Source organism: Equus przewalskii, chromosome 3 (assembly GCF_037783145.1).
Source record: "Equus przewalskii isolate Varuska chromosome 3, EquPr2, whole genome shotgun sequence".
NCBI classification, from domain to species: domain Eukaryota; kingdom Metazoa; phylum Chordata; class Mammalia; order Perissodactyla; family Equidae; genus Equus; species Equus przewalskii.
This window is the reverse complement of record NC_091833.1, coordinates 54,737,890-54,751,711: the sequence shown is the minus strand read 5'-3', so window position 1 is coordinate 54,751,711 and position 13,822 is coordinate 54,737,890. Positions and strand designations below refer to the sequence as shown.

Below are 13,822 nucleotides of genomic sequence, written 5' to 3'. Positions count from 1 at the left end.
TGTAAAGATTCTGACTAATGAAACAACTCCTTGTTGCTGGAGGGATCAAGAAGGGGCCTGCCATACAGAACAGAGACAAAGGACCATTACAAGACACAGAGCTGAAAAAAGGGATTCCCCCAGAAGCAACCCTGGGAAGGTAAGTTGCCCAGGATTTGTAGAAATTTTAGAAAGGGCATTGGACGTTCCAGGGGATGTAGAAAAGGGTTTGAGTCATCTTATGAAAATCTCCACGGGCAGAGCAACCAGCTGATCTAGGTACATCTAGGTACAGATGTTTAAATCATTCTTGCAGCTTCACCTCCTAGCTGAATATCTATTCTGTGCTTTAATTCTGGCAGGAATTCTCTCTTTGCATAGTCCCCTGCTCCCTACCTTAGAACTTAATTAAGCTAAATACCCTGAGCCATAATCTATTCACCAGTTGTTAGCTCTACACTTTTAAAGTGTAACTGTCACCCAGACCACTAATCAGTGGCACACACAGGCAAGCCCCAATGTACCCACACACTAATTCCAAAGGTACACTTCGAAGTCCACTGGTTAGAACTGGGAGCACATTTTTCCCATAGAAGTAATATAATGAATCAAATGTTCTCAAACTTTAATGCACAAATGAATAGCATAGAAGGCTTGTTAAAAATAGATCCCTGACCTCTACCACCAGAGATTCTGGTTCTGGGATGGAATCCAACAAGCAGCAATTTGATTAAACACCCAGGTGATTCTGATGCAACTAGACTTTGGAAAATAGCATTGTTAGTAGTGATAAGATTTTCTTGATACCCCCACAAAAGCTAATTTAACTCATAATATACCTGAAATAGGAGAAATGATAATTTTCAGCTTTGAATACCCCCTCCCCTTAGTCTCAGACCCTTAGGCTAAAAGCCCAACAGGTCTGAGCATCGAGAAAGCTGGTGTGAGGTCTGATGAACCCAGGAGGCAGCCCCTCTCCTAGGCGCTGAGTAAGTGGAGCGAGACAGCAGCAACTGTCATATAGAAGGGTTGCCCGTAATTCACATTTTTTCCTCCTGAACTTGTCACCCCATACAGAATTCTATTTAAGATCCTAGTGGCTCAAAATAATTAAGATAGGTCCCTAACTTACTTCACTTACAGTCAAGCAATAAAATTGAGAAAATCTAGCTCCATTAATTTCTGTATGATGATAATATTTCCAGAAGAGCATAGCTTATTTGGGGGGTTTTTACCCATAGAAATTAATTGAAAGTAATATTCAATTACAGAATCCAAGAACCAAAACAAAGACTGAATTAAATGTTTTCTTTGTGAATAGGAAAATACACCAATTGGCTTATGATATAGAAGCACTCCCCAACATAGTGTCAAAGTGATAAAGAAAAATAACATAAAGGACAAGAATTGTTCTAAGTGGCTGAAAGATTTCAGAGATCCTTTGCGTGATGGCCTGCCAGAATCTTAGTCTAGCAAAGGTTGCTAAAAGACACTAGACATGAACAGGCCTTTTTAACTTTAAAAAAAATCCATCAAGCTTATAGCAGAGTAACTTCTAGACCTTGAATGACACAACATGACAATTTTATTGGCTGACCTTTCAAAAGAGAGAAGATCTAATTAGACACTCTGATGTGCAGGTTCTGAATTATGATGAGCAAGCAGGGGTCTCTAATCCCCCCACTGTTGCAGCTAAACATTTGGGAGTAATATTGCTAATTAAAATGCAGCATTCCAACCTGAAAGCAGAACTCCCTGCTCTGGTCCACGTTGATCGAGCCTGCTGTTCCTGAGACGTCTCCCCAACACACTACCTACTATTTTCCACCACAGAGATTCCTCTCATTACAATTTTCAATGTATTTCTATAACAGATGCAACGTGTTTACTTGGGTGTCTGGAGACCGAATCTCTTCAGGTGGGTAATCATTTGAATGAGGAAAGTCAAGAAATCACTGTAATCCCCACCTCACCTCCTGCACAAAATAAATTCCATGTAGATTAAAGATTTAAAGCTAAAAAATAAATCCGCAAAATACTAGGAGAACAAATGAGCATATTTGCTACAGAGTTTATAAGAGTAAAAATCTGGCAAACGTTTTTTTAAACCTATCAATCAGTAAGGGAATATGAAAACATAAATTATGGTTTATTTATGCAGTGGAATAATATGTGCCTACTAAAACAGCTCTTTAAAAGGAGGAGGTGGAATTCCATATTCTGACATAGAAAGATGTCTATGACATTGATGATTAAAAAAGGAAATTAGAGTAAAATACATGTTAAACAAAAAAACAAAAACAAAATATCTGTGTGTGCACGCATAAGAGAAATCCCAGAGAAAAAAATGCGCAAACCATTAATATTTCTTCTAAGGGTGAGAACACGTGACATCATCTCTTTATATACTTTATGCCTTTTGGTATAGTTCGGATTTTTGCTACAAGAAAGGACAATGGAGTTACATCATTAAAACCATTTAAATTGGTAAATTCCACCCTGCCCAGAGCAAAAAGAGAGAGAGAAAAGACATATTTAAGTAGTGCAATCATGGTTAAAACTGTAGAGCAAAGCAGCTAAGAGCAGGAGCGCTCGAGCCAGGCTGCCTGAGTTCAAACTCCAGCTCTGCCACTTTCTAACTGTGCGAGTCACCTGACCTCCCTGGGCTTCAGTTTTACTTTTTAAAATATGGGTATAATAATAGTAAACACTTTCCAGGTTTGTTGTTAAGAATTACATGAATTAATACATGCAAAGTGCTTAAAAGAGTGGCCAATAGCCTGTCTTTAATAAATACTAATTTTATTATTATTATTCCACTAAAGGAGTGGATGCACCACATTTTTTCCCTTAGTTGGCTCAGTTTTTATGGCTCTCATAGTGTGAACATCTTACTGGGTTCCACAGGATTACAGTATTTAAAGATCTATATTTCTGATACAACATGACCCCTACACCCAAGTCGATGACTTTTAGCAGTCAGTCAAAAAGTAAGGGTTTGTTTCAATGCCAGTGGAAAAGCCAGCTGTGTTAGATTTACTGAAAGACAGTCAGTCTTCATTGTAGAGATGGCCATGTATACTTAGTCTATAAGCAATTTAAGAGAATTTCAAGAGTGATTTTGTCTATTTTCGATTTTTTTTTACATGCTGGCTTTAGAGTTTAGCCACAGGATAGAATATAATTACTTCTTAAAATTGAAGAAGCAATAAACTCCCCAAGTTTGGTATATCACATATACAAAAACCGTCAAGACTACCAGACCTTTCACATTGCCTAAAATGACCTCTTCTTAACATTTCTCTTGTACATTTTTATGCTACAAGGGTTTCTGATTCTTCTATCTTGAATTATTTTGTACTTCGGCTTGGTTAAGGAAGGAAGGGTGCCTGTGGAGAAGAAAAACTACAAAATTATAATCTCTGAGAAAAGGCATCCCAGTGCTGGTGCTGGCAGCTCTGTGGCCTGGGAACCAGCCCTCCTGATAACAGGGCCTCATCACCAGGCATTGGCATCGGGCTTCCTGGGCACAGGTATTGGCTGGTACCAGCAACAGAGGTACCAGCTTCAGCAATGCCTTCAGTGGACATCAGCCATATAGGAGCCACTGTCAAAACAAGCAGCAAAAGGGACATTGCCACAGTGGGCCAGAGCAGTTGCCACAAAATAGACAAGGTGCCAGCCTATAGCATCAGAGTAAATGCTGCAAGATGAATGAAAAAGACCCAGTACTTGGAACATAATTTGCAAGTCCCCAGAGATTCATTGGAGGTATTGGAATGCGGCTTGAGTTCCCATGGGAGTTTTGGATATGTTAAAGGGCAGAATGTTAAATTTGGCAATGAACTTGGATCTAGGACTTGAAAGAGTCCACAGTATGCTCTATATGAAAGCAGGGCAGAGGGGAATCCTGAAACGATTTCAGTGACTGCTCCAGTTAGTGGAAAAAACACCCATTTTGTGAGGGAATTGTACGCTACAGAGGGGTTGGCAGATCTGGGGATTCTTGAATATCTCCAGACAGGTCCTCAGAAATGTTAAGGGTCTTCTTTAGGCCCAGAGAAACCTGGCATTCAGGCCTTTGATCATCCAACAAATATTTGTGCCAGGAATTGTAAAACCATACTGAAAAGATTCTGCAAGAAGCTCCCTTGGGGACACCCGGAAGAACCTGGAACAGTAGGTGCCCCGATCAAGAAAGGCTGGAATATTCAAAAGCACCCAACCACACTGCCTGGTCCGCAGATCCAGACCGTGTATGAACATCAGCGGACTTGCTCCTCAGTCTTCAGCCTCACTCACAACCTTCCTCCAGACTCTTAAAAGATGTATTTATTTTAATGTATCCATGTGGAAAAGCCCTTATAAGGATATAAGCAAACTTTATTTTGAGTTTTATTTTTTAGTATTACTTTGAGTTTTATTGAACTACTGAAGCAAGAGAGAACACCATGCAAACTCTGAAACAGTGTCTCATGAGGGAAAGTGAGTGTCCATTCTTCATAGCTGGCAGGTTGGGCTTAGAGTTCTTACTTAGGATATCAGAAGCAGGTGCATCCTTGGATTGGTTGATTTCTTAAGCTGAGGGTCAACGCAAGCAAGGAAATGTTCTGAGCAAGAAGCAAGGCGTTCTTAGGTTGTCATTGCAGAACTGGTGAGAAAGTTGTTCCATTTCTCACTCTTGAATAATAATAATGATAATGATAATAAAGTCTGTGCATTGTAGACAAGAACTAGAACAGTCACTCCCATCAATTATTCTACACTTTATTTTATTTATTTATTTATTTTGAGGAAGATTAGCCCTGAGCTAACATCTGCCGCCAATCCTCCTCTTTTTGCTGAGGAAGACTGGCCCTGACCTAACATCTGTGCCCATCTTCCTCTACTTTATATGTGGGATACCTACCACAGCATGGCTGTCAAGCAGTGCCATGTCCACACCCGGGATCCGAACCAGCGAACCCCGGGCCGCCAAAGCAGAATGTGTGTACTTAACCACTGTGCCACCAGCTGGCTCCTCTATACTTTATTTTTCATTTTAGATTTTAAGTATCCAGAAGACAGATCTGAGCCTCTTTCTTAGTACATTGCCTAGAAAGCCACCACATGCAATTATATATTTATCAGGGCTTTTAAATTTAGCTTGCAACGAATGTAGTTCGGATCAGCCCTGCCAAGGTCTCTCTGACAGTTCATATGAAGATCTCTGAGGGATCTTGCAAAGGAGAAGGCAAAATGTTCTAGACTAAGTTACTTCTTTAGGACTCATCTAACTTGAGGGATCTGTAATAAAACATGGTACAATGTACAGCTGTGCTATATTTGCATAAAATGAAGACCCTCCCTTGCAAACTTACTAGAGAGGGCAATCATGGGAACCAGAAATGGAGGCTCTGAATTCACTGTAACACAGGGAAGCAGAAGAAGAAAAAGGTGAAGAAACAAGTGGCAATCGACACTGATACGGAGCCCCAAAGTGCTTATCCATCATCAGCATGGACCATCCTTCCACCACCACCCAGGCAGGGTCCCCCTTCCCCGCACACATCTCAACTTACATGTGAATTCTTCGGATGTTTTCTCCATTTCTTTATACTTTCCAGTATTAGTGAACCTACTTCTTCCATATTAAAATATTTGGGGAATGCTAGATGTGGATTTGAACTTGGGACATCTAGACTACGGAATTTGTATAATCATTTTTAATGAAATCTTGTAAGACCTCAGATATCTCCACCCCATTTGGCTGGATCTTAAAACTCCAAGACAGGAAGTTTTCTAAATCAATAAATAGCAGATTGCTTATCCAGTGTGAGTTAAAGAGAAAAATGCAATGATCCATTTCCCTGGCCCATCACCCCAGGAAAGTCATCTGTCTGCAGTGATGAGGTGAGGACACTGGACAGAAGGCCCGGCAGGAATAAAGGATAAACACCAAGCAATTCTAAGTCATTTGAATAGAACATGAGCCATATTTTTAATGCTTTCTGTGTTAATCATTCCTAAAGGCTAGAGGGATGGATCCCCCAGCAGTACCACAGGCTTACCGTTTAATAGCTCAGGGTTTTAAGCCCATAAAAACAATGGCCTAGATGCCACACAGTGCAATGAAGAAAATGCTTACTAGACTTGCAAGAGGAAAAAATATGTAAATATGCCAAGGTACCAAAATCCTAGTTTCTGTGAAAGGTGTCAGTAGTCAAGGACCCTGTGGCAGACATGGGTTAATTACTTTCACAATGTCCATTTTTCTTCTTGCTTCCCTGCTAACAGAACTTCAATCTCCAAAGGTCCTATGCCCAGACACAGGCAACGGATCAGGATTGGTCCTAGTCAGTCTAGACAACTCTGTCCCTTGCTTTCTCAGCCTCCTTTGCGGCTGGTGGACAGGGTACCATTTGACGCGGGAATGAGCAATGACACTTAAGAAGTTATTGGGAGGTGTGCTTCTGAAAAAGTTTGAGCTTCCATGACGTAAAGGATGTATATGGTCCTGCTCCTTCCCCTAAAACCAATAAACAACCAGAGAGACATTAGATCCAACTACACTGTCACTAAATCAACCCCAGCAGTGGTGACTTCTAGAATTTTTTTTTAAAGATTGGCACCTGAGCTAACATCTCTTGCCAATCTCCATCTCCTCCTGCCCCTTCCCCTCCTCCTCCTCCAAGGCCCCCAGTACACTGTTGCATATCCTAGTTGTGAGTGCCTCTGGTTGATGCTATATGGGATGCCACCTCAGCATGGCCTGATGAGCGGTGCCATGTCCACGCCCAGGATCCGAACCAGTGAAATCCTGGGCCACTGAAGCGGAGCACGTGAACTTAACCATTCGGCCACGGGGCCTGCCCTGCGTTTCTTAACCAATATAGTTCCTCTTCTCATTTAAACTAAATGGCTCGAAACCAATAATAAGTGGAAAAGGCACATTGCCTTTGAAGGAGGACAGCCAAACCTCAGCTCCTGATTCCCCTCCCCACCTTCCTCCCTCCACCCAGCTCCTCCCACAGTGCTCCCCAGGGCCAGGATCAGGCTGAGGCAAGTGAAAAATGTAAAGGGATGCCAAAAAACTCAGTAATCAAGATAAGCAACATTTTAATGCAATAGTGGGTTTTCTTCCTTTTTTTTTTTTACTGTGGTAAAATATACATAACATAAAATCTACCATCTTAAGCATTTTTAAGTGTGCAGTTCAGTGCTATTAAATACAGTCATAACGTTGGACAGCCACCACCATCATCTCTAGGACTCTTTCCAGCTTCCCAAACTCCAACTCTACACGCATTAAATGATAATTTCCCATTCCCCTTGCCCCCAGCCCCTGGAAACCACTGTTCTACTTTCTGTCTCTATGATTTTGACTAACTATTTCATGTAAGTGGCATCACACAGCGTTTGTCTTTTTGTGCCTGGCTTATTTCACTTAGCATCAAGATTCACGCACATTGTAGCATGTGTCAGAATTTCCTTTCTTTTTAAGGCTGAATAATTGTAATGCAACAGTTTTAAAAATCAAACAGATGGGGGGGCTGGCCTAGTGGTGCAGCAGTTAAGTTTGCATGTTCCGCTTCGGCGGCCCAGGGTTCGCCTGTTCGGATCCCAGGTGCGGACATGGCACTGCTTGGCACTCCATGCTGTGGTAGGCGTCCCACATATAAAGTAGAGGAAGATGGGCACAGATGTTAGCTCAGGGCCAGTCTTCCTCAGCAAAAAGAGGAGGATTGGTTAGCAGATGTTAGCTCAGGGTTAATCTTCCTCAAAAAAGAAAGAGAGAGATCAGATCTGTATTAGTGATTTTTCCTCTTGTTTCCGGCTCCGATATGGATCAGCACAGCACTGTTATTGATCTTGTCTCTACTTAAAATTTTGATATTTGTTCATCATGTATATTTTTGTATTCATTTTGATTTTTTAAAATATTAATATATTATTTACCTTGATTACTGAGTTTTTTGGTATTCCCCCTTTCGTTGTGTACCCAAGGAGAATGCCTCGCTCACCTCACCCTAGCCCCAGCTCTGGAAGTGCTCCACAAACAAATAAACATGCAGTGTTTAGGTGGTTCTTATATTAAGCACATCTTTTTATTCTGATGTTTTCACCTCTGGGGTCCTACTGACCCTGAGAAGACTACTCCTCCCAGGGATAGCCAACTCCTAGAGACAGTAAACACCTCGCCTTCCAGCACGTCTTTCATACGCAAACCAGCCAGTCTGAAACCCTTACTCCAACCACCTTGCTCAGGTTACAGTCTTCTGCCCTAATCACCCCAGGGCCAGGGATCAGACAGCTAGGGACAGCTCCTAAGCCCAAAAGCCCACCATTGGCGCTCAAACTAGCCACTCCTAAACCTGCTTATCCTGCCTCGCCTATTCCTTCCCATGGAAAGCACAATAAAGCCTCTTGACCACATTTCTCACCTCTCCCTCTGCCTTCTCACTGACCCTGGTGCTTCCCCGTGCGGCCCTGCATGGCATGGCATGTCCCTTCCTCTTGGGAACTGTGAGTAACAAACTATCTTTTCAATGGCAATGATCTCCTGATCTGGTAGCCTCACTATACCCGAACAATAGTAAAACCTATGTTTTAAAACAGTGCTCGGGGAGGCCGGCCCTGTGGCCGAGTGGTTGAGTTCACGTGCTCTGCTTTGGCGGCCCAGGGTTTCGCCGGTTCAGATCCTGGGCGTGGACGTCTCACTGCCCATCAAGCCATGCTGAGGCAGCATCCCACATGCCACAACTAGAGGGACCCAAAACTAAGAATATACAACTATGTACTGGGGGATTTTGAGGAGAAAAAGGAAAAAGATAAAATCTTTGAAACAGTGCTCAGGGAAGGTGAATGGAGTGATAAAGGGTACTGTTTTTAGTAGGTGGGCTGGGAAGGCATTTTCAAAAAGATGTCTTTTGAGTAGAAACCTGAAGGCAGGGGGGAAGAGATATGTCTGGAGAAAGGAAAATAATCTACTCCCTGACTAGATAATCACTCATTTCTGAACCACCTCTCCCTCCTTTTCTCTGATGGTTTTTACAGCACCATTTTCTTCTGTTTTCCTCTTGCCTTTCTGACCACGCTGTGCCTGTTCCTCACTGGCCCCCTGGGTTTCCAGACAGCATCCTCTCCTCCAAGTCTCTAAGGTCTCTGGTGGCAGCAATGTTTTATGGTGACTCCTCAACCTTGGGGAGTTCCAAATATTTACTGGCCTTCCTGTAGACTAGCTCACAGACACTTCAAATCTGTCCTGTCTAATACCACATTCATTATCTTCTCCCCAACCCTACCCAAACACGAAAACCTTCAATACTTTCCACTTGGATTATAAAAGTGTCACAATTGGTCCTTTTCTTTCCAATCTCTTCCACAGCCAGTTCACCTCTACAGTGTTGCCAGAGGACTCTGCACAGCACTCCCCTGCCTAATCATTTCAACGGTTTCCCACTGTCTGCAACGTAAAGTCCAAATTTCTGATCACAACCTACCATTCCAGCTTCCTTTCCAGTGATACCTGCCACAGTCTCGAGCCTTTGCCTGACCAGGTGAACAACTGTCCTGAAGCCCAAAGTTCACCGACCTCTTTGACTACAATAATCTTCAACTCCAATGCAGCCACAGACTCAGACAACCATTCCCTGAATATTTTAGAATATTCTAATCACAAAAGAAAGACACATTTATTACAGAAAATAAAGAAAAATCTAATGAACAAAATTGAAATCACTGCCGATAATCTCACCACCCACTACTATCCTCTTACAACTGTTAATTGAATATCTACTATGTGCAAAGAATAAGATAGAGCTAGAAAAAGAGGAAGTAGAAACTCTTAACAGATGTTTCAGTGAAACAAGGAGAGAGAAACTTTTCATGTGCTGTTCCCCTCTGTCTGGAAAGTCCTTCACCTCTTTTCATTTGGCAAATTTCACTTGTCATTAAAGACCAACTCAAGACCCTCCTCCTTTCTGAATCTTTCCTGATTTCCCTCAAAAAACAAATGTTACTGAGTCACGTGTCACAGGGCTTCTCTGGAATCAAAAAAATCCCAGTGGTTTCAGTATCTGAAACTCCATTTGACAAAAGCTTTGTGTATTTTCCAAACATCTCTTTTTATCTTAAAGCATTTCCCAGGTCATGTTTTAAATGCAATAACATATATAATTCATTTTGATGGGACACGTTATACAATAAGCAAGTCCTACCAGATACCAAAGCAAATTAGAAGAGTCATTTGGTACACTTTGTACTCCCATTGAGCCTGCAAAAATTATTTAGCCTGTTCTTCTTACTAAACTATCTGCCAGTTTCAAAGCATTTAAAATAATCAATCAGCTAATCCTTGAAACACCTCTCTGGGCTTAGCCAGTGCTCTCATAACAATTTAGAGATATAGTTTAAAGAAGATAGAAACAAAAAATAGCTATCCTGTAAAGCAGTGGATTACCCAACGATTCAGAGTACCTGAGCAGTCGGCAGCCAATGCGCAGAGTTAAGACACCAGCAAAGATTTTCACTTCACCAGGGACCCCTTATGTCTAACACTCACCATTTGAAGAAGAGTCATCTGAAAGTTCCACAGACTTGCGGTAAGATGACCAGAGCATCCAGGACCATCTGTGGGAGACAAAGTGTCATTTAGACAAGCAGGAACTTGTGGGGCGCAAGGGAAGAGGGTATTCCCATAACTTGAAACACAAAGATCACAGCACAAAGTGTAGAGGAACTAAAAATGACTGCTTTGTAGTTGCTCAAGCCTTACCAGTGAGGAAATTATTCAGTGTAAATTGAGGGGAAATTAAAACATTATATACATTTTAATTTATATTTAAACTAATATAATAATTAACATTTTGAGTACTCACACATATTTTGTAACAATTCTGTGAAGTAGGTAATATCATCCCCACTTTAAATTTGAGAAAACTGAGGCTCAGAGTGGTTAAATAATCTCCATTCTGAGTTAGTAAGTGTAAAGGAACTAGCCTGTATGCCTTTTAACAGCTGCCATGCATCCTTGAAGCCCCTTGTGTGGGCTACACACCAACACTCATGATGAGTGTTGATAATAGTTCTGGGTTTGGCCAACCCAGCTGTTTCTCATGGGACAGTTAGCACAAAGACCGTTGGAGTCTGAGGGAACATGGAGGCCCTCCAGGGGGAGCTCTGGTCCTTGGAATGCAGGTCATACAAGGTCCCTGCCCCTTGGCAAGCATGCAGCCTTTGTTCCTCTGCCTACTTAAGCATGTGTCTCTCACAGTTTTGGTAGCAGGTGCACACTTCCATCCAGCCAGCCGCTACTGGACATTCCCTGTAAGTAAATCCCAATAAACCTATATGTCTTGTTTGCCATCTCCAGGTCTTTTCTTCAGTTCCTCTGCAACCTATCCTGCATGCTTACCTAACTGGGCATTGGCCAAACAGCAAGTGATGGGGATGTATTCAAACCTAGATTAGTCTGATGCCAAATGTAAGACAACCATTATACCATACTACCTCCCAGTAAAATAAGCATTCATTGAATTATTCTATCAGTCAGGGCCCCAGCAAAAAACAGATGGCACATTCCAATTTAATAACTTGAGGAAAGTTTAATAAAGGGCCTGTCTACAACAGGGTGCAGGGGGTAGGGAACATCAAGGGATAATGCAGAGTTAGTATCAGTGGTCCTTGCTAATACCCATTTGCCTGAGGGGCAAGGTGGCTGCTGGAATTTGGCAACAAAGAGGCTGTGAAGAGAGGGACATTTTACAGAATCTGTAAGATAGTCCAGAAATGCAGTCAATGGATTGGACACTCAAAGAGAGGGGAGGGGCAATAAATACACAGGCCTCAGTCTCCTCCCTCCCTCTAACAGCCTGCCAACACCCCATTGGGAAAACCAACCTCGAACCAGGGGGTAAGGGAGCCTGACGAAGTTGTCCAACTGCCAAGGCACAGAACAAAGTGGAAAAAGCTGAAGAGCGGACCTGAAAGAGGAAACAGATTGACCAACATGAATTGAAGTGAGAATCATGGTGTCGTGAGATTTCTTTAGAATCAGCAAGAAGAGGCAAAGAAAGGCATATTATTCCTAAGGATGAGGGAGGGAGGTGGGGAGAGGTAAGTTTGGCTTAAAATATAATAAAAACTACACTTTAAGGCTATAGAAAAAATATAATAGTATATCTTTAAATTTTTACTTTCTGATAAATTAAGAATAATCAAAATGTGACTGTAAGTGTTCTTGACCTGATGGCTTTTCTTTGCTTGACCTGATGGCTTGCTGATTTATAGGAAAAGCAAAGGGTTGAACTAAACTATCCAGAAAAATAAAATTGGGATAAAAAAGCAGCCATTTTCTGCCAATCTTCTTTTCCCATGTTTTCTAGGGGATAGTCGGTTCAGAGAGTACCCAAGCACATGTCTAAGCTGCTCCCTTTTGAAAAGGAGCAAAATCATGGAAACTGAAGAAGAGAGAACAGAGAGAAAAACAACAAGCAGAATATAGGAACAAATGAACAAATGAAGGAGTCCTTTTACTAGAATGTCAGTCAAGAGGTCTGCACATTCCTTGAATTCAGTCAACAGGTACCACATATTGAATAAATACTGTACCTATAAATTCTTCTTTCAAGTTTCACTATATTGAATTTCTGTGTAATGAGGAATAACTCTACCAGTAAAGAATAAGTGGACATTGAAACAAAAGCCTATTATAAAATAATATTTAAATTGAGATTAAATATAGACGTCTACACCAGCCAATTATTCCTTTTAAAACAACCCTCGATATTCAGAGGCAGAGTCTCTGCTGCCTTGAACAAATCATGCAACCCGCTGAGAGAGCAGAACTCAATTTAAAAGCAAAGATGGGAAGATGTGCTACACTCTTCATGTTTTTTTGATCAATGACTGCATAAAAACTGAAGGCAGGCAGTTGAATCCCATGGATTCTCCCTTTGATGTACTTCCTGGTCTAAAGGATGCCTCACCTATAGCAGAGTCTTGGCACCACAGCATACACATCCATTAGTCATTACAGGAACAGAGCTGGCTGGATTATCAAATAATGATGTCTGGAGTTCTCTGATTCACCGTCAGAAGGGAAAACACCCATACCAATTCAGCAGGCCCTTTAAAATGCAAGCCCTGTTCCATGGCTTTGCTTCACAGGCTGTTGTAGGTTTAGCTTAAGGAAGACCATCTCAGACTATCAGAGCTCACAGGGAAGGTAAAGCTATTCCAGCCCAAATCCTTCACTTTACAGGTGGAAGGAAGCAGAGCCCCCAAAGCATTAAGGTGGAAGGCATTCCACACCAAGGGGAAACGTCATTTTTTTTCTCTTTTGGCAGACAGAGCTTTGCATCTTTCAGGCCAAAACTCACTGCCTTTAGCACAATGCAATAGTAAATAAAGTAACCTAAATGATCACTCAAAAAAGTAACCATACTTTTTCATACACTTAGGTATAAAAAGAGAACTATCATCGTGAGTGAAACCAGGGCAGGAGCTGAGCTAGAAATGGAATAAGTATGCGGCCAAAGGCAAAATCTGAATGAATATAGAAAGATAGAAATAAGATGGAGAGCAGCTGAGTTTAAGCCTTGCTTAGGTCCATCACAGTTAAGTGGCCATAATTTACTTTAAAATCTTCAGCATAGACAATGGGACACAATAATGTGTGAGTTGGCTTAGGCTTTACACAAGAGGCAGTCAGTTGTCCTAATCAGAAATCCATATTCATGGGGTAAAAGCCCACACACCAGAGGCACTACTGCTACTTGCCCTTCAGGGATTCGTATCTTGGTCCTCACCTGTGCTTTTGCTAATGAGCACAAAGAATTTCAGAGATAGAGCTCCACTGGTG

The 13,822-nt window shown here is 41.7% G+C and overlaps 1 protein-coding gene across 3 annotated transcripts in view; it reads right to left on the bottom strand.

Annotated features, from left to right (window-relative positions):
• RASGEF1B (RasGEF domain family member 1B) overlaps positions 1-13,822 on the bottom strand; it is a 701,851-nt gene that overhangs the window by 546,669 nt on the left and 141,360 nt on the right. For all 3 annotated transcript variants that reach the window (XM_070614553.1, XM_070614551.1, XM_070614552.1), the window contains 2 exons: positions 11,860-11,942; positions 10,523-10,590 (listed from right to left, as the gene is read on the bottom strand). Coding sequence is in view for 2 of the 3 variants with exons in the window: in XM_070614551.1 (XP_070470652.1) it covers positions 10,523-10,580 (58 nt within the window). In the remaining variant the exon portion in view is untranslated. The remainder of the gene's footprint in view (positions 1-10,522; positions 10,591-11,859; positions 11,943-13,822) is intronic.